At 38.9% G+C, this 21,179-nt stretch overlaps 1 protein-coding gene across 6 annotated transcripts in view; it reads left to right on the forward strand.

Moving 5' to 3' along the window:
- The window catches only part of LRRC28 (leucine rich repeat containing 28), a 52,447-nt gene extending 33,661 nt beyond the window's left edge, over positions 1-18,786 (forward strand). For all 6 annotated transcript variants that reach the window (XM_066558932.1, XM_066558931.1, XM_066558934.1 and 3 more), the window contains 4 exons: positions 5,394-5,496; positions 8,908-9,083; positions 11,292-11,451; positions 14,290-18,786. In XM_066558932.1, coding sequence (XP_066415029.1) covers positions 5,394-5,496; positions 8,908-9,083; positions 11,292-11,451; positions 14,290-14,362 — 512 coding nt within the window. In that variant the 3' untranslated portion in view covers positions 14,363-18,786. The remainder of the gene's footprint in view (positions 1-5,393; positions 5,497-8,907; positions 9,084-11,291; positions 11,452-14,289) is intronic.
- Positions 18,787-21,179: the final 2,393 nt, after the last annotated feature.

Here is a 21,179-nt window from a genome sequence, read left to right on the forward strand (position 1 = left end):
TCATAATTTCTAAATTAATTACCTTGTATAGGTTTAACTTAATCTTTTCAGTACTAGCAGTTCAGTTTTTAAAGAACTTACTGATCTTTCTGAATTTTTTATCACCTTAGTTTTTATTGCTGGAAACTAAGTGCAAATAATGTCTCCAGACAAAGTGTTGCAGTTACGTCCCAGCATATGTCATTATATAAATGAGAAAACGAGTTCCAGGATGCATCATCCAGATCCCCACTACTAAAACAAGCAAATTGCCTTCCCTTATTTTGGCAAATATTTTTAACTCTCATGAGAGCGAAAGTTTAACAATTTTAATTTTGCAAAAAATCAGTAAGATGAGATGTGAAATTTTAAAGGATAAAAGTTTTTGCTACTTTTGCACTGCACTAGTAGCTTACCTGTGAGCGAGCCATGACCTGGATGAGCCATAGATCTGCCAAAGTTTTAAGTTCAAAAGGAGGAAATAAATCTCTAATATAATGACACACCTTCTTTTTTCTTTATTTTTAGACTCAAATTCAAAACATTCAAAAGGATCTTTTAAAATAACGGGAAACATCAAAGACTGTCAATTGACCTTGTTCAGTAGTTCTTAATACTGACTCACTGGTGAACATTTGGAGATAATTTGCTATCTGTGGATATGAAACTGAATCATAAATCCTAGAGTTCAGAGGAAAAGCAGCACAGTATAAATGTAAATGTTTAATTCTTCCTCTGAAGAATCAGAAGGCTTCAGAGTGGTCAAGATGTGATGAAATAAAGTAGAAGAGAGAGTGCATTGAAAAGCAAAAAGATTAAATCTATCTTCTGTTGTTTGGGAAAATATTTGTCTTGGAGTATTGCTGAAGTTAAGGCATAATTGTAGCATTACTTCTGCTTGCTGCACATGTTGGCTGGTGGGGCTTTTGTGTGTGTTCTTACATCCAACTTCACTTTACCAGTTAATGACTGATAAGGATGCTAAATAATGGTGAAAAATACTGCAGAAATACTTTCAAGTGATAGTCAAGCAAATATTGTCAAAACAATTTTTTGCAGTTAGGGAGCTGTGTTGAAAAGCAGAGAATTTATTCATCTCCTGACAGAATGGTTGAGGTTTTTTCTTTTTCTTATTAGATGTGTCCATGTTAAAAGAAATATATTTGAAACAAATTGCTTAATGCTTATTAAAGCATTATTTACTTCATTTATTTCACATGGTGGGTGGCATCTACTCAGTCAACCAGGAATCTGTTCTGCCTTGTCCAAGTTTGTCCCTCGTAGCTGCCAGCAGAGCCTCTTGTGAAGTGTAGTGGAAATCTGCATTTTCCTGCTCCTGGATTGACGGCTGCAAGGTTTATTCCAGCAGCAGCACAGCCCTGCTGGACAGGGATCAGGAGGTTCTTTGCCCTGTACATTCTTTTAAGTTTGCAGGCACATGTGTCTTGGGAAAAACAGTGTAACACTGTTAATCAGTTCTAAAATACAGCAAAAATACCTGATCCCACTCCCTGACTTTCAGAACAGGACCATAAACAAGCAGATGGGTAAACAATAGTGAATTAGTAATTTGTTTTGCAGAATGCACCTAAATCTTGGATATGCCAGTGTTTTGTAAAAATCATTTTTCAGTATTTCACTTTATACTGAAAGAAATGAGACACCATGGATCTCAGCCTTAGGAATTGGGTCTTCCTAATAAACTAATTTTTAAGAACAACTCCAGAAATTCTGTGTATAAGTTGAACTGGAAGCTGCATCCTGAACAGTTGTATTATTGTCATGGTAACTTCATGCTCCCTTAGTAAATGGTCTTAGAAATCTGCTGATCATTGTATATCAATCTAGTTACAACATAAATTATCTTTTGACAGAAAATTAACTTTAAATTTTTAGCATTACCGAGTGCTCGGGTGCCTGACAACAAATTCCACTGCAAGCAGAAATGTGAATCTGATGACACTGCAAAAATAAAAATCATTTGTGTAATAAAGTACAAATATAATTAAAATAGGCCATAAATTCTCAAGTGTACTGGCAGTACAGGGGATGTTATGACAGCAAATATTCAGTATTATATCACTTTATTTGAGGGTTTATGTGCACTTTTTCTTTAGAAAATGGGTCTAGTAATTATCAGTGCACAGTAAACAAAGGTCTTATTCTACCTCAGTATATGCTGCTTTTGTGTCCATGCCCTCACAGTATGGTTAAAAGAGCATCAGTGCAGCCACACAAGGGCTTTTGTTCCATCTTCAGCCATGTGGAATGCATATGCCAGGGCCCTGAGGTTAAAAAAAAAGGGAAAAAAAAAAAAGAGGGAGAAAAAGAAAAAAAAATAGAATTGGGGTTTGTTCAGGACTCATGGCATTTGGTCATTTCTGGGAGAGAGGTCTTTGATCTGGGAGGCTGGAAGGAGGAAAGTGGAAATGTTTTAGACACAGTACAGTGCTTGCAAAAGCCACATGAAAACCTTCTTTGTAGCTTTAGCCTTTTCAGAGATGGGCAGCTTCCTTATTGCACCGAGTTCTTCAGAAGCATGGTTTTTAGAGAACTTTTAACAATATTTGTTGGCTGATATAAGACATAAAAATTAATGTGGATGGGATACAAAGAGCCTTTCAAAGTGATGATTTATTAAAATTTAAACTTTATGGATAATGTTTGAAACTGGGAAAAAAATCTTTTGGAGTCTAGAAGATGCTTGGTTATTTAATGCAAAGAAACTCTATCAAAGGAACATTTATAGTTACAGGCTATTTGGCTTTGGGAATTGAATTTTTCCTACTGAGATATTTTGTCTAACATCCAAAAATTTGCTTTAATTACCTAGGAAATGCAGTCAACTCAGAACTTAGAATCTAAACATAGCATAAGATAAAGACAGAGGGAAGAGATGAGATGCAGCCTCACTCCCCCCTCTCAGTGCATATGAAAAGAACAGCTTTAGGGCTTTTTTTGACTTGCCTGATTTTCAGCCCATTTGCATACATCTGTGTAGAAACCAGCAAGATGAGCCTCTTTTAAAAATTTTCTGCCATTCTCTAAATTAATAAGTTAAACAGTAGCACATTCAAGCTACCCCAGCAACCCATAGTTTCCTGCTGGTTTTAGTCTAACTGGCTTCTGCAACACGAGGGAACATTCTCTGAACATTACATGTCCCATCCACCTGCTACCTGTTTTAAATTGTATTTATTTAATTGTATCCTCACCAGCCTTACAATATTTTATGGTGTTACATTGCCTTTGTGTTGCAGTATTTTTATTCATTGTAGGATAACAATGGGGTTTTGTTTCATCTAAAAATATCCCAGAACTTCACTAAACTATTTTCAGCCCTGCAGTGGTGAGCCCAAATAAATCATCTGGTGGAGGTGATGCTCAGCAGCATCTCCAGCAGTGCCCATCAGTCAGCAGAGGGATTTGTGCTCCCATCCTGAGGCAGGACACTTGATGGATGCAGCAGATAGTTCTGTGAGCTGGAATGTCTCTGGGACAGGGTCAAAGCAGCATGTGATGGTTGAATGTGTCCCTTGATGTCCAGTGACTCTGCTTTGAACAAAGCCCAGATTATGGTCCCTGAAACCCCCACAGACTGTTGCAAAGCAAGGGTCTGTGTTAAAGGGGAGAAAAACCCAAAACTCTTTTTTTTTTTCTCTGTTAACACTTTTATTTTAGAAAAGGAGTCTCTTGGTTTTCTGTTGGTATCAGCACTTGTCCTTTATATCAAAGATTTGATATTGTGCCACTCCTCAGCACAAACTTGTAAGGTTTCTGGTGCTCACAGCTGCCATTCAAATGGGTGATAGCTGAAGAGAGTCAGTATATTTTCAGATGGACACACATCTGGGGAGGGATCACTCAAAATATCTGCACTAAGTGGTATTTAGGACTCTTGTGTACAATAAAGCTATTCAGTAATAAAGAAGGGTTTGTATTACCTATTGTTGTAGCAGGGAATGAGAAGAGATCAGTATTCCAAATAGAATTTCTGAATAGAAATATTATGGGATTTGTTTTAATTTTTATTCTTGGTCATGATTACAAAGGGGACAGAAGCTGTGCCCATTTCTCCAGTTACCCTTATTTCTGCCAGCCAAGGTAACTGATAAAGATGGAAGTCAGAATTAGTCAATATTAGTATTGTCTTGCTGTGGCTGATGCAGCCAAATGCTTGTTTATCTTAGTCTCTCTAAGGTCCTCATGAAAGTTTAACAAGTTGGGAGGCACACAGATTATTTGTGTTTTTCATGATGCAGTTTGTCTGGGTCACAGCTCTCCTGTCCTGTGCAGAGGCTTTCAGACTTTGTTCTCCTGGTTTGAGCTTTGCACTAAACATAGAAACCTTTTCCTACCCAGTGTCTCAAAGGGCATGGGAGTGCCAGGTGAGTTGGGCTGCCCAGCTGATCCTACACATCAGCTTTCCTAGTCCAGAACTCTTTCAGACTTTTCTGTTTAGTTCAGTTTGGTGTCTTTTGAAATGTCTCTCATTTGTTTTTCACTTCTTTTAATAGCGGACAGTTTTACCACTCAGTAGACCTTGCTAATAAGCAAAATTCTCATTTCTGAGAATTCTTCCAAGAAACCTTAATTTTCCCGTTTAATTTTATTTTTCTAAGCCAAATAAAATAGATCCATACTCATATGCTTCTATCCAGAGGTATCTTAATAGATTTCTAGTCCACGAAGGCATTACTTAATCATGCTGTACTTGCTTCTTTTGACTACCAGCCATGAATATTTTAAGAGCAGTAATGCAATCAGCACACCTGCAGAAGTATTGATCATTTATTGCAGCCACAACTTTTGATGTCTAACATTCTGCAGTTTAATGCTTTGTGCTTTCTGGGGCTCTGAAATTCACTGCACCACACAGACTCGTTTCTGAATGACTGCACTTGTATTTGGTTAAGGCTAATGAATCCCAGCAAGGATCTCTCCTTGGAGAAGGGAAGGAGGGGGACAGAGCACATTCTTGTGTCTGTCTTGCCCACTTTCCCAAAGATAGAGAAGCTGTGATTTCACTGACATGAGGCCAGTTAATGAAAGCAGGTTTGACCTTATGAACTTGAAGTATGCATGGAGGATTTGAAATCAATTGTCCCTTTGCTTCTTCAAACTGACTTCAGAGTTTGTCAATGTTAAAATTTAATTATTTATAATGGGATTTTCAGGGCTTCTGAAAGGGGGCTTTGTTTTGTTTTAGTAATTTGAAATGCTTGCTTCTAAACAGCTTTTCAGCTCATCCATAATAAAACCATTGGCTGAAATTTTACAACTGAGAAGTACTAATTTATGTTTGCTTACATTGAGTCTGATTAGCTTATTTATAATTAAAGAGAATTGCTTTGCTTATAATTGTCACTATGACATCCTTTCTCCCCTTGACTTTTCTTGTTTTCTAAACCCAGATTTAGGTCGTTCTCGAGAGCTCCAGTATGTTTATGTGGATAACAACATTCACCTGAAAGGCCTCCCATCTTATCTGTATAATAAAGTCATTGGTTGCAGTGGGTAGGTATGAATTCATTCAGATTCATTGTGTACCTGTCCTTGTAAAACTTCTCCTGTATCATACAGCTAGTTATTTTTTGTGTGTCTGTGATTGATTCAGAGCTGATGTTACTTGGAGGGGATTACTGCAGCTCCCTGCTCTGTTTTATTTTTGTAATAAATCTTCTGTGTTAATTGCTGACTTTTGACTATTTTAGTATTAAGGCATAACAGTGAAGTTACTCTGAAAGAATTTGTAATAATAATGTAAGGTCTAGAGCTGACTTGAAAAGTTGGCCAAAAGTGTAGGCTTCACAGAGTTTCCAGAACTAAGGAAATAACAAAATAATTTTAATATATTGCAGCATCTCTTTGTTTCTAAGTGCTCACATTTCTGTAAGTTGTTGGTCGTATCTTGAAAAGTTATGTGCAGCTCCTTCACTCATTTTACATCCCAGTGTCAGCTTCTTGTAGGTCTTGGTACCTACTAACTAAAGTGACTTTTTATAGGAGTTATGGATTGACAGGTTTATTTTTACATGTGGATTTTAAAAATATCCTGGGCTGTCTCATGTTTGTGGTTAGAATGCAAGAAAAAAGTGGTCTGTGTAGGACACTGGCTTAATTCTTTCTGCCCTGACACTGGCATAAATTAGGATCAGCACCCCTGATGAATGGAGCCTTACTGGTGTAAAACTGATCAGAAGAGGATTGTCCCCATTACCATCTAATTATAAATTTCTGGTATGCTCACTCTCAGCAGATCTCGCATTAAATATAAATTCCCTCTCTACAGCCTGCACTCTGCTGCAATATGGGAGATGCTGAGTCTTGGCATTTTAAGGTTTTTCTAATATTCCCATGTCAGCTGCTTGGTGATATTTAAATACTTGCAGTTGGATTACAGTTCTGCTGAACTGTGTGACTCGCAAGCTTTTACTAATTTTGTTTTTCAGGAAGGAGAAATTCTAGCCTTTTTTCTTTCAGAACTGATTGTAAATTGTTAGACAGACATTAAATTGACCTTAAATTTAACAGAATTGTATTGATTGTGACCAAAAATAGTAATGATAATGCAGGAGGTGGTCCAACTGCCCTGCCTATTTCAGGTGGTTTTATACAACAACCATGTCCTTTTTTTTCATTTTATACTCAGTGAAAAGAATTTTATCTCTGCACTGACCTTGGTGAATATCCTACCAGTTCTTTTTGCTGTTCTTACATGTACAGTGCTGATGAGACCACCTGCTACTGTCTCTGATATTATAAATCTAGTAGAGAATTACAGAATCTAGTCTTAAAAATCTGGTATAGAAGAGACTAAAGGAGTTGCAAGTGTTGCAATGAAATTGATTCTTGTATGCCTCTGTGAAATGAAAAGTGATTTTCTTCCTTAATAATGAATGGTAAAAGGAGATAATTTCTAGTAAGAAAAAATGTTTTTATTTGTGCACCAAACACAAATAAAACTGTTGTTGTGAAACTATCTTGAAACATTAGAAAATATTTTTAAGAAAAAATTCCAGTATGAGAAGAGCACATATATATTGTTAAGAAACCAAAGGTTTTATTTGATAATGTGCTAAGAGACTTTAAAATTGTGTAATAATGGTCATGTGAAGAATTTCTGTGTTCTTTCCAAGAAAGCATTAGTAACCAGGCTAAGGTTTTCATGGGTCAGGCAAGAGTTGAAGATCCAGGCTTTAGTGCTCTGTCTGGCCCTCCACTGGAGAATAAAATCTGACAAGCTGCTGTTACTGACATAAAGCTTGATTTCTGAAAATAGAATATAAATTGCCTTGTGTAAGTATTGAATCTCTGTCTGGGCATCCTGCAGTCAGACTGACTGAAAAAAGTCTTTTATATGAGAGGTGATGATCTCAGCACTCAAAATAAATTTTGATCTTATTTTTTGCAGATTGGATTTCATAGTCCCCAGTTAGGGATTTGTCAGTCTTGTTGAAGGCAACCAATAGGTGGTCTCAGCTTTTTTTTCCCCTCACTTATTTATCCACCAGGCTTCTTCTGCAGCTCCTATTTTTCCCCAGCTGTTTAGACCATCCTCTATTCCAATTTTTAACCTCCATGGATTTTGTGTGTGGCATTAATAGCCTCACCCTTTACATGAAGTAGACCAAATGTCCCAGCTCTGAACTGCAGAGGCTGTAGCGAGTTCAGGGTTTGTTCCTTAGGGAGGTTGGTATGGGGTTGTTCAGCTTGAAAATACAACACTATAGATTTATTTATTGTGATAACTAACTCATTGGGAATGGATCATTGGAATACTGGATCTCTGAATTCCACTTATATTTTAACCTCACTAATGGGAAAGTATTAAATATTTATCAAGAGGCTTATTGACTTTCTTGCTGTTTAATGCTGCTGTTTTTTGGTTGTTTCCCTGGGCTGTTTCTCCTTTAATCAGAAGAGATGAGATTCTTTGTTGTCAGAGCAGTACTATGAGACTTCTTTCACATCTGATAAGGTTGAGAGTGCTTACCTCCGTTTTAGGTCTAATATCTGGGAAGGCTGACAAATTTGTGTTTCTGTTCCATTTGTTAGGACTGGCCCTAACAAGTTGCTCTTGGCTTCAAATTTCAGTTGTCATAAACAATTCCAATTCCCCTGTTGACTTCCCCAACCTCTTAGTAGAATTTTCCTATGCGTGTCTCTCTGGTATGATCGCTTGCAACAGGGATCACGTAAAGAGTTATTATTTTTACTACGAGCTAAGTTTCTCTCTCTGGATCCAAATAACCTTCCCTTTCCATATATGATTTGGGAAGGGCAAGGCTAATAGACTTATTAGGATATCTTCCCACTATAGATGGCTGTTGTTTTTATTTTTCCTTCATCCGCCCGTCCCATGCCCCTCCAAGGGAACTCTGTGGATGGGGAAAGGTGTAGTACAGAATCACCCAGTGCCACTTAAAATGCATTTTTTGGGGGGGCTGGAGTTTGCCTCATGTGTTATGGTTGAGAAATCCATGATTGTTTTCAGCTGCTTGATCCAAGACACAGGAAGCAAACTGTTGGTTAGGAAACTGCTCCCCTCAGTAAAGGATTTACTAATGAGAGGCTAAAAGAGATTGTCACGTGGCAAAGTAATGGGCACGTGGCATACGTGGTTCACCCCCTTGGGTGTGTTCTCATTTCTTTATGTTATTTGATGAGTAATTCCTCCAAATGTCCCATGTCTAGCACATTACAGAAGGTGGGAATCTGTAGAAACATAGAATCAAAGAATAGTTTGAGAAGGGACCTTTAAAGGTCAACCCCACCATGCACTGCTCTCTGCAAGGAATCCTTGAGGGGTGCTGCACTGGAGAGCAGTATCAGGCTTACTTTGGGTTGGTCATCTGGGTTTCCCTGTAAAGTTACTTTTATTATTTTTTTTCTAACCACTTTTCTAAATGTCTTGTGTCCTTCTAGTTGTGGTTCTCCAATTCAAGTTTCAGAGGTGAAACTGCTCTCTTTTTCATCAGGCCAGTTAACTGTGTTCCTGCCAGCAGAGGTGAAATCTATAGGGACAGAAACAGATCATGTCCTGCCTTTGCAAGAACTGGCCATGAGGACCCTCTATAACACCTACTACAGGTTTTTGAAAGGTATGAAATTTTCTGCTTTCTTCAGATTACAGAAAGAGTGAAAGTGTTTTCTGGCAGTGATCGGAACATTTTTAGCAGTTCTTCAAAGGCTTGGGCAAGGATTTATATTTTAAAAGATTTATTTAATCAAATTATGTTTGAAATGCTGCATTAGAACAAAAATGTCCAATATCTCAAACCAGAGTTCCAAAGACTATGTCTGAGGTCAAGTGGTGCTTATAAATGGTTTCTTACTTGAAGCCTGTATGAAGAAGGACACTTTTTTTTGCAGGAGAAACTCTTTAATGGAGATAGGAGATGAGAAATACAGTTCCTGAGGCAAGATCAGATGCATCAGCCAACAATGCAGCTCCTTGCCAGGCAGCACACTCCTAAACTGGCAGACTTGTTATACATAAGGCAGAAGAAATGCGAGCAGCCCTCGGCCATTTCAGCACAGCGTGACAGCTGAGCTGCTTTAGTTCTGCCCCAATTCAGGCTCTCTGCTCTAAAGTGGCCCTTGGCTCATCTGGTTCTGCATCATGCAATCACATGAGTTAGCAATATCTGATGATAACCTGCAGATCCTCTCAGATCTGGATGTGTTGTGACTCCCCACTGTTGATGCTATCTTGGGAACTCTCAGCTTTAAAGGTCAAAGGAGAAAGCGGAAGAGTGGAGAGTTCCAGTGGGAGGATTAGAGGGGTTATGGAAAGGGTCTCTTTGTACCTTGGCCCCTGGAGTAAATCCTCACTGCTTCGCCAGGAGAAGTGTACAAGGAGGTCTGCCTTTTCTCACCCACTTGTGACTTGCACAGTCATTTCTGGAATCCAGCTGTGTGGATGTGGTTCCTGAAGACGCCAGAGAACTTTGCTGTGGGAGTGGGAAGGTGATACTGCAAAATCAGTGTAAGGGATGGTTTGTAAACGGTTTTATACAAGGCTGTGAGGGTTACACCCATTTTCAGCCAAGATGCAGAACCTGAAAAAGATGGATTTATATATCCATATACACCCACCCATAGACATGTCCTGTTCTGAGTGAACTTTAATAAAGACTGTGGGCATTAGCACTGCAACAGCCCAGTTTTGGTGAGCAGGAGCAGGGCCTGTGTCAGACAGGTGTATGATAATGCTGTGCTGGGGAAGCAGGTGGCACATATGATTAAAGTAGCAGATTTCATCCGTCACTGCCTAAATTTGCAGTTTCAAGAGTGCTGTTAAATACTTGGCAGCTGCTGGGGAAGTGACAGAAGTGACTGGACTACTTTTCCTCAGTCTTTGCTTGGCTGCAGAGTGTGACCTTTTCTTTCTGACGCACATGTCCTGCTCGTCCCCTCCTTGGGGCCCTTGTGGTACATTGTGTCTGGGGTTCAACCTTGCAGAGGTGGAAAGCTGAAACCAGTGTGATAGCATAAAACTGATTTATCAGGTACTGCTTCTTGTCTTGATTACTCAGCACCTAAACTCACTCACCTGTCTTGGCTGTCTCTCAGTTTCTAGATGGAGATTAGCATGTGGGGTTTAATTTATAAAACACTGTGTGGTTTGGGCCAGGCCTGGGAAAGTGATGGCTCTTTCCCAGGAAATGACCCTGGAGTCCCTTTTGGTGAAAATGATGGCATCCTGTAGGCTGTGGGGGAACACTTAACAGATGAGGAATGTATTGATCTTTTTAGAGTGGTCTCTTTGGTTGGGCCTATGAGAATTATGCTGGGCTGGATTGAATTTCAAGTAATTCCAAATACTGCAAATCTCTTTTTGCTGATGGTGGAGTTTGGGCTTTGTAGCAAGGTTAGCTCTCCTGCTGGATTGGTTGCTGAAATATTTTAATAAAATACTACTGATGTCCTTTTCATAGTATTGTGTTGTTATTAGTTACTAAACATTTGTCTAGATATCTCTGTGTCTAAAACTCCTTTATGATCTTTTAATCCTTTCTAATATTTGCTCCAACTATAATACTTTCACCTGGGTATTTTAGCCCAGTTAAACTTATGCCCACAGATGCTAAACTTGTACATTTAACTTCAACTTTTTGAATTTAGACATGGAAAGCACTATGTGCCTCACTCTAATTGTGGTAATTTGTATTACCTCATTGTTGTTTTGACAAAACCTTAAGAATGTGAGGCAGCTGTTTTCTGAATTGTTCATGGATCATGCTTGTGTTTGCCTTTAGCATGCAATCATTTTATTATAAATATTTTTTGTTTCTTTTCTTCTCTAGATTTAAACTTTCTGACTCCAATCTCACTACCCAAAAGCCTCTTGGAATTGCTGCACTGTCCCTTGGGACACTGCCACCGCTGCAGCCAGCCTATGTTTACCATTGTCTACCCAAAGCTCTTTCCCTTGAGGGAAACTCCAATGGCAGGATTGCATCAAGGGTAATTATACAGGAAATTACACTGGGGTTTCATTTAGGAAGAAAAACACCTTATGGAACAAAGCATATTCTTAAGGATTTTTTTTTTAAATTTAGCATTTCAGATCCAAAGTCCCTAGCCTGTGATTGCATGTATGCATTGATAAATATTTTATTCATGAGTCAACCAAAATATTTCTGTTAGACTGTTAAAAGGGTCTTCAGATACGCTTGTCTCAGGCTGGTGTGAGACAGGAAGGGGTTTGGATAGGATGGGATTGAGCTGTTTGTGGTTGGACAGCACATGCCTGGCAGCTCTATGCCCTGGGAAGGAAGTGGTACCTAACACAGTAATTGCCCTGATGGTCTCTGACTTCAGATTGCCACCTCCAAACAAAAAGTGCCTCAGGATCAAGATGGAAAAAAACTCTAAATCTAGAGCTTAATTAAAATGTTCTGCAGTAAAATACTCTTGTTTTAATTTCCACACTAATTAACTTGAGATATGCTGTGGAAGCATTCTGCATAGGAACATACATTTTGTAGCAATACATGTTTTTAATAATACTTCAGTTTTATGGTTGTAGCAGTTGTGAAAGTGTTTGCAGGATTCACAAGTCAAGTGCACAAGCCCCCACAGACTTGCTGGCCCACTGAACAGTGCAGTCATAGAAGGGACTCAAAATGTTGATATGGTTCAGGGAATGTTGCCTTCATGTAGACAAAGATAGGAAATGCCTTTAAGGTGAGCCCTGATTGCTTTGCAGTGATTCTTTCCCTAATCCTTATTAGTCTGAGTGGATACTGTAGCCTTCCGTGAGCCATATCAATGAATCCAGTTTGTGCAATGGAAAAGCATCATCTGAGGAATTTCAGCTTGTACTATTTGAAAGGTAATAAAGGAGGTTTAAAGCTAAGTCACTTGGAGTTAAACAAGCAAAGGTGATGTTAGATTCTTGTTAGAGAATTCAAGTGAAGCCATTAATTACAAAGCATATACCTAAAGTATAAGTTCCTGTATAATGCAGGAACACCACTTAGTTCCTGGCCTGTGGAAATCCATTGATTTGATAGTGGATTTGATCTTCCATAAAAAGAAAAAGCTGCTTTTCCATAGGAAGATCATCAATAAAAGAGAAGAGACTAATGGGTGGTTCAGGTTGATGATACCTGTTTTACACAGCTGTATCACAGCCTGTTTTGCTGTGAGTTTGTAACATGAGAAGCATCTGATTTGTAAGCAATTCAGCTTTATGAAATGAAACAACTTAGGTATGCCAAATCTGGGCAGCAGCCAGAGGGCTGCATAAATGCTATTTTGGAAAAGCCATCTTTCTTAGAAAGATCTGATTGCAGAGATTGCACGCTTCAATTTGCCACTCTGTTACACTTCAGTCATATGTCGAAATTCAGTGGATTTCAGGTTGAGTGAAATAATTAACTTCCATATTACAGTCATAATACTCTTAGTCATGTTATAATCATGCTATAAAGAATCTCTTTCAAACATTCAACAGTATCATTTTCTAAGAAAATGATGGAAAACTACTGGCTAGTCACTAAATCCATCTATTATCCTGAATAATTCAACAATGTGAGAGTTTGGACTACTTTGTAATTAATTGCTAAGCATTGCTCATTGTAGAAGATACAGTTACAAGATGATAGACATTATCAGTAGATACCTTTAGGAATTATGAAAATTAAGACTTCACAAAAACATAGAGCTGTTTTGGAAGAACACTATATTAACATTCAAAAATGTAATAATTAAAAATACGTACTTCTGCATGGTTTTCACTTGTTTCAAAAATAGTTATCATTCCTTCCCTTAGACAAGAATGTACTGTGTTCTGCAAAATGCCTTTAATGAATCCAATCTTAAGTAGCTGACATTTGATGCAAATCCACAGAAAATGAGATCTAAACAGGGCAGCCTGTCATCCTTATCTCGGTAGCTTGTGCACTTGACGTGGTAAGATTATGTGGAATTGTGGGGGTGTGATAGCTGGTTTAGAAAGATGTGAAGGACAGGGTTTCTGTTCTAAAGAGCTTAAAGTGACCATGAAAACACACAGGGTAGGATCCTGGGCATTTGAACAGCACTGATTAGCACATGCCACATCCATGCCAGTAACTCCTGCCTGGATTTCCGTATCACGTTCTGTATCCTCTTAGAGGGAAGGAGAGTTACGTGTTGGACTGGATTTCTGTATCTGAAGAAGCACAGATGCCATGAGCACTGGGTAAAGTGTGATTTCTGGGTTAGTGAAGAACAGATCTGAACATTTTGAAGGCAGATATCTCAGTCCCTGGCAGGCTGGAGCAGGAGCAGGGTCACTGTGAGGCTCGGATCACACTTGCACAGTGCCATCCCTGCTGCACTGCGTGGCACGGTGTGACAGCACTGCCTGTCACTCATCCTTTCTGAAGATCTGCTTGTTCACTCTGCTAACCAGGGAGGACACTGCCCTTCAGTCATGTCATGCCTACAAGCAGTAATTTAAGAAACACACAAGCAGGGCTAAGGCTGCCCAGCTATTTTCCTGTCAGCTGCTAAACCTGCTGGCTGTGACACTCAGGCACACCCTGCTCAGAGAGAAAAACCACACACTGCTGCTCTAAACCCAGTGCATAAGAAACCAGGAAGGTTTTGAGAGCCCCTACAGTGTTTCCCTGCCTTGGTGTCAGGCACTCAGACACAGCAAATGAACCTGTGCTTTTTCTGGGCTGTGGAGATGGGCTAATCCTGTATTTTACAAACCAGCACGTTGTCTGTGTGGAATGGAGCCAGGAGCTTTAATCTTTACTGACAACTGTTCCCCCCCCCTCCCCTTTTGTTGTTTTTTTTTTCTTCTAGGAGGACAACTGTTAGTTTTGTGGCATACTGCTGCTCCACCCAGTGTCTGCAGACTTTTGACCTACTGAGTTGATAAACATTTCAACCTCCTCAGGAGTGGTGCCAGTGTAAAGCTGCGTTCGAGGCCGTGTCCCCGTGGTACTGGAATACCGTGCGTGCTTGTGCCAAAGCAGCAGAAGTGCCCAATCGGGAACACTCTGAGGCACTTAAATCCTGCCCTATCAAATCTGGATGAACTGCAGGAACTTTTCAGAAGTGTAAATACCGAGCTTTTAAAAGTATTAATTTCTTTCTCCTCCAAGGCAGCACACAAACCAAACACATTCACAGGCTCTGACTTCAGGGTTTCCAGTATTTTTCAAATGTGCCTGATTTCAGGTTGACCCATTGCATCATTTGAGGCAGTTGCATTCCTCTAAGTGGAAAAAGAAAAGTTCATTTATGGCAAACAAATTTTCACTTATTCATCCCTATCCTCTTCCCCTGTACAGCTGCAATCAGGTGTATTGCTGTAAGCCTGCAGAAACCTTTGATGGATCCCAGTGACTTTTCCATAGAATTCAGCCTTACTTTCTCCCTCTCATCTTAATGTTTACTGCAGCAGAGTTATCCCAGTTGTATACCAAGTCTTTGACAGTTCTCTGTGGTATTTAAATCCACATGCTAAAAGCAGATCTTTCTTTCTAGTATCATTAAATACCACAGTTATTTAATGGGAGTAACAGGGATATGTCTGGAGACTGAAGATCCTGTTTCAGTGAAGGCTGGTACTGATGCCTACACTAAGGGCTCTTGCTCCAGCATGTTTGAGGGTGTGTTGTCTTTATTTTCATTGCTTTATTTTTAGAAATAGTTCTCCTTTTGTTCTGTGGAATTCTTCAGGAAGAAGACAACTTTAAGTATCAATTTCCCTTGGAAAAAATCCAACTAGTAATATGATAGTAAACCTTTATATTTATTGTATTTTTACAGTTGCAGGCTATAGATCTGCAAAGAGCTGGTCTTGATCTTTTTCTAGATTCAGCATTTGGCTGATTTGTCCAAGTGTGTCAGTGGATTGTGTGCCTTGGAGAAGGCTGAAGTCCAGGAGCAGGTGTGTATCTCCATACACAGGTATATTTGCACACATGGATACCTGCACAGAAGGGCTGGGACATTTGTTTTTATACATTAATGGCAGATTTGGTGCAAATTGCCACTCTCTATCATATTTGTGGGAATCTCTTTTTGTTACATCTTGTTTATTTTAAATAAAGAACAAAGGATGGAAAAAAGTCCCAAAATGCCTACATGACTAAACATTTTGATTTTATACTAAAACAGTTTATACGTGATCAGCCCCTTTTGATTTGTTTTTGAATATATAATATTTTTTTAAATATAATTTGTTCTTTTTTTCTTTATTTTCTATTTCTTAGGTATAAACCACTTGTTGATTTAGCACAGTGTGCTGCTCTGTGCAGTAGGTAGTTACAAGCTGAAATAGATATGAATGAAACAGTTTGTTATAAAAATGGCAAGATAAAGAGACTTATTTGGTAGTGTATTAGCATATGTTGTGGTGAGGTGTGCGTACTTTGAAGGCAGGAGGCATTAAAATGTTTTCCTGTTGCCAAAGAAGCATTTGTTCCCTCTGCAGGCTTCCTGGCATCTCTTCAATAAATAGAGTATCTTAAGAGCTTAAAAGAGTACCAAAAAGGCAGTTTTGAGGGTGGAATTTTTAGGTTGTGCATGTAACTTGTAAAAATCTTTCCTGGTTTTATTGGGTTGGTTTTAGAGAGTTGAATTAGCATTAAGAAATGTAGAACTTAATCATTCAGGAATGCAAGTATCATCTACTGCTTAAGAATTGTGAAACTTTCTAAAATAAATCCCATTTATTAAATCTGCTTTGCAGTAGGGGAAAGAGCCATCTCCAAGCAGCCTTGGTGCTTTTGGATTTCTGTCTGTGTCGTTTCCCATTGTTTCCATGTTGGAATCCCAGCAGGCCCAGCCACCCCACAGGGTTCACCGCTGAGGCAGCAAAATCCACCTTCAGCTTTATCCTTTTCCTTCAGTACCTCAGAGCTGAGATGTAAACTACCCATGTACAATTATATCTGTATCAGAAATGTGCAAGTGTAGGACAGAATCCACTTTTGTAAGAACAGATTATAAAAGCTATGGTAGTGTTACAGATGTTAATTTTTATACGATACTCTGATCAGGATTTTTCAGTATTAATTTTTACTGTGGCTTCCTCTGTCTTTGAAGGAGATGTTTTCTTGGAAGTTTTTGTCCTCTTTTTATAGCAAGTTGTAGACTTGAAATCACAGTTTATATCTGAATTCAGTCTGTAAATACTATTTTGGAGTTAAATCTGACTGTGATCACCTAAAAGACATCAGCATTTGTTTTATTAGGAGTCAAGAAGAGTGAAGCTTGATTTTATTATTATAACTATTTATTTATTTTTTTTTCTTCTTCCCATAATCTAATTATTTCTTATTGAGTCTGCATCAGTCTCTTTATTATTGTCTCCAAGTGCAGTTCAGAAGAAATTTAGCCTGTTCTATAAGCAGGATGAATCTCAACTAACACTTTAATAGATGATATTTCAAGAATGGAATGTTCAATAAATAAATGACTTAAACATGCAATTGAAGCTGAAATGTCATACCCTATTTTTATAAAACAAAGAAGGGGAAAGCCAATATATAGACTGAGAATGCAGCTTAAGTTCATGTTTGATGTTTTGGGGTTTTTTTTAATATGAACAGTGTTTGTATTCATCTGTATCTTTGGGTGATATTCTTCTAGATTAAAATAACTCCATTCTCACTTGTCCAAATTTTTCTAAAGTTGTTCTGCTGTAAGAGTATTTCATAACCAGCAAGCATGAGAGCCAGCTATGCAAATTGCAGAGAGGGATTTTGTTGCTGATTGAACTGTGCATCACTGGTTTTTCAAGATGCCACAGTGCTTGGACTTCTCTTTAGTTGGTTTGTTTCTGGGTAATTTTTGATTTCTTGCTCTGGTTTGTCAGGTTAGTCCCCACCTAGGTAATTTTTTCTGTGTACTGCAAAACATCAGGTGCCAGATGTTGAAAACAATTACCATCTGAAAAGTTTTTTTGTTGTTAACAGTAGATCTTAATTTTTCACTTAGGGTGGAAGCAGGAAAAGTTTTTTGATTTCTATTTTCTCAAGACATTACAAAGAGAAAGGTGCAGGAGAGGCATGAGATAAAATAAGTCTTTAACCCATTGATACTGCTATAAAATTTTTCTAAGATTAACTCCAATTATAATTAGGGATCACAGGCATAACTTTTGTTTAAGTTGTGATAGTAGAGTAGGCACCATGTTAATAAAATTCCAACCCTATATAGAGGTAGCTTTTGGTTCTGCCATGAAGGAAATGGAGGAATCTCTGGCTTTGTTTAAAAATCCTTTTGAGTGCTTTTGCCATGGACACTGTTACATTCAGAGCACTCTTCCTGGGAACCTTCCTCATCATCTCTCAGAGGATCAAAAATGCCCTTTCCTGTACAAAGAGCAAGGTCTAATGTAAAGAAATGTGTATTTTTCTGTTTTGATGCTTCTCCTGGGCTCTTACCACGGTTCATTACAAACCTTCTATTTACTTGGTTGTGGTGAGGTTGAGATGTTGCTCTGAGCAGAGCAGTGCTGTTTATTGCCAAGTTGGCTTCAATTGCTGCAGATTGAATTCTGCTGAATCCCTTTTTCTGGCATTGAGGGGAGCACAGGACTGTTCTAACACCCGTGTGGGAGCAGCGTGTCAGGTTCTACTGACAGCACAGCCCAGCTGAAGACTGCAGAGTGACAAACCTGTCACTAGAGAGGACAACTGGCTTTTGAAGGCCACTTTGGCCCACCACAGTACCACTGATAACAGAAGAATTTTTGCCCTGATGTCAGTGGACAATGGGTCAAGTTCTAGTTGATGAGAGGGAGGAATGTGTGTTGCCATCTTTGTATTTCTTGCAAAAACTGGGACGACACCAGAATTCATGGCTGCTGCTCTGTCTGCAGCTGCACTTCCATAATTCCAAGATGTAACTATCTTTGCCTCTTACCTCCCTCTTAATACTACTCATGTTGTTGCAAAATGTTATAGTTAACTTGTGATGGAAGAGGCTGAATAAATTGAATCCAGAGTTTTTATTACTTTTTTGTATTGCAGACCTATTTTGTAGGAGACCGAAGGTCTGGTGGAAAGAAATGGCAACGTTCATGTGAAGTCTTCATTGCTTTTGCTTTTATGTGCCCTTTTTTGGATTATAACTTGAACTCTGTTTGCAACTGAGTTCATTCTGTGTCTGTGGAAAGCACATGTGCATTGCTTTCTTGCTCTGTATTAACCAAATGTCACTTAGTGTGAAGGTGAGCTTGCTAGATGGTTTATTTAAAGTTAGTGGTGCAAATTATTGTATGTGCTTGTTAATAAACTATATTTTTGGATAGAATTACCATTCATTAAAATTAACTAAATTCTTGCTCCTGGGACTATTAAGCTATGTTAGAATGTAGCATTTAATTTACATTTCAGTTCATTTGCATGGTAATTAGCTAATAAGTCTCTTGTCCCAAGGCTGAAGAGGTGGGGTGAAGACACTAAAAGCACTCCCAAGCCCAAAACACCACTTCAATTCATTTAATCCCTTTGTCTCAGACAATGTAGTTCATCAGATCTTGCATAATAGGAACAAAACCCATATGGAAACATTACTTCAGACCCTTCCACGGATTGATCAAAAGGAAAATAACTTTCTGTAGGGCTGTACTGCCACCCTGATAGTCCAGAGATGAGGCTGTGGTTCATGGATTCCTTACTAAGCAGCATTCAGCAGCTTTTTTTCCTCATTTAACAGATATCATGGGAACGAGGCTGCCAAAAATAAGTAGAAATTAAGCATCTGTTTTTCCAGTTGTTTCACTCCTTGCTATGCAGCATTTTGCTTCAGTCAAAGCTGCTGCTCTTCATGTTGGGATGAGTTCTTTGAGCTGGATGCTGTCTGGATTTCTGTGTGTTGGGTGAATACTCAGTGTCCATTCTCCAGTGAGACTTGTGGTGGCCAAGGTGACTCAGATCAGTTGTAAACCTTGCAGGTTTAGGTGCTGTCCAGACTTTCCTGAAGCCTGTTTGGTAGTTAGTTTACAATTATTTGCCTTTTTTGTATTTTACAAATGACAAGGTAACTTTTCTTGCCCTTGCAATGGAGGTAACCTCTGTTTGCCTGGCAGCAGGAGGATGTGAGTCCCTTAATAAATGGGAGAACAACCCTTAACCTATAACTTTTACCAGCCACTGATGTGTCCCTTATGAATTAGAAAGAAAGAAACGGGAGAGCTTAACATCCTTTTCCTTTGCAATTAAAAGTACTTGGCATAAATGCAAGCTAAGTGGAAACTTCAGTGACTGAATAATGCTATTGTATTCAGGAAATGAGAGGAGCTGAGATCTCACTTGGAAAGGCACTGGATGTTTTGTGACTTCTAAGCCAAGATTTAGGGCTGTTCTATGTGGTGGCATTTTGAAAACTTGAATGCCATGTTGAACCCGCTGCATCTGTGTCCCCCAGCTTCAGCAACAATTTCATGTTACAGTAGAACCCTCTCTAGCCTGCAATGAAGAACCCCACCAATATTCCCTCTAGCTGGCTCAGGACTATCAGATTTCTGTCTGCTGCTTCAGCAAGAAAGAAAGCAGGAGTTGACCATATGCTTTTTTTATCTTTTCACATTTTAAATAATAAACCCCTCACGTCAGGCTCTTTGAGCACCCACTGTGCCCTTCAGGCACCTCCTGCTCCCAGGCAAAGACCTTGACACATCTGTGAGAGATCTCAAGTCTCAAGAACAGTTCTGTTGTTGGAGGTGCTGAAGTGATTTGCCTTTCTGATGATGCCTTCCAAGTGGCAATCAAGGGCTAATTTCTCAAGTACCCTGATGCTCTTTTGTATGTTCATGAGGAATGTAAATATTGACTGGCTCTTTCTGCCAGAGGAAGCTGCCACTCGTGGAGCCCTGTCCTGGTGCTAAATATGACTACAGCCACGTGATGAGGCCTGGCCATGAAATCACAGAGTATGCTGAGCTGGGAGGGATCCATCAGGATCATCCAAATCCTGGCCCTGCCACAGGACACCCCAAGGTGTTCTGCTGTCATTTGCTGTGAACCTCACACAGTTATTAGGAGGGTTAATCTTTTTCCTCAAGATCAGCTTTCTTGTAATGAAAAATGCAATACTGTGTTTGTTTATTGATCAGTACTATGAATGCTCTCTAAGTGCACTATTATAACAGCAAATCAAGCTATTTGATTAAGAAAGCAAAAAAATGCATTGTTAAATCCCATTTTGGTGCACATAGGGTCCATTGGGAACACTCACATTTTGTTTAGGAATGAGAAAGAGAGCTCATAATTCATCACAAAATGCAGGTATGGTCTAAAGATGCTGATGACATTGCCCGGATCTCATGAAAGAATAAATTTAAGAAGATAACCAGTGTTTCTTTTAGGGGTAAATATTAACTAATTGTATCAAATATGCCCCATTTTGGTTTTTTTGTGTTTTGAATTCCTAAAATTCGGCACTTGTAGCTATCATTTAAATCTTACTAGGTTTCCTTTATACTACAGAATCCTAACCATTGATTTTTATTGTTCAAGCCATTAGAAGAATCAAGCTGAATATTGTTAGGTCAGTTTGTGATAACTGTGATTGCTTTGCTGGCACTGAAGTTCCAAAGCAGTCTAAGCATGGCCTTGAATTTGGCTGCCTTTGATTTTGCTGTGTCTCTGTTGGCTCTCCAGTTTCATTTTGCAAAAAGCTGAATCAATGGAGATGATACATGAAGAGAAGAATTACCAAGAAAAACAGCTTTA

The sequence above is a fragment of the Molothrus aeneus genome, chromosome 13 (assembly GCF_037042795.1).
Source record: "Molothrus aeneus isolate 106 chromosome 13, BPBGC_Maene_1.0, whole genome shotgun sequence".
Lineage (NCBI taxonomy): Eukaryota > Metazoa > Chordata > Aves > Passeriformes > Icteridae > Molothrus > Molothrus aeneus.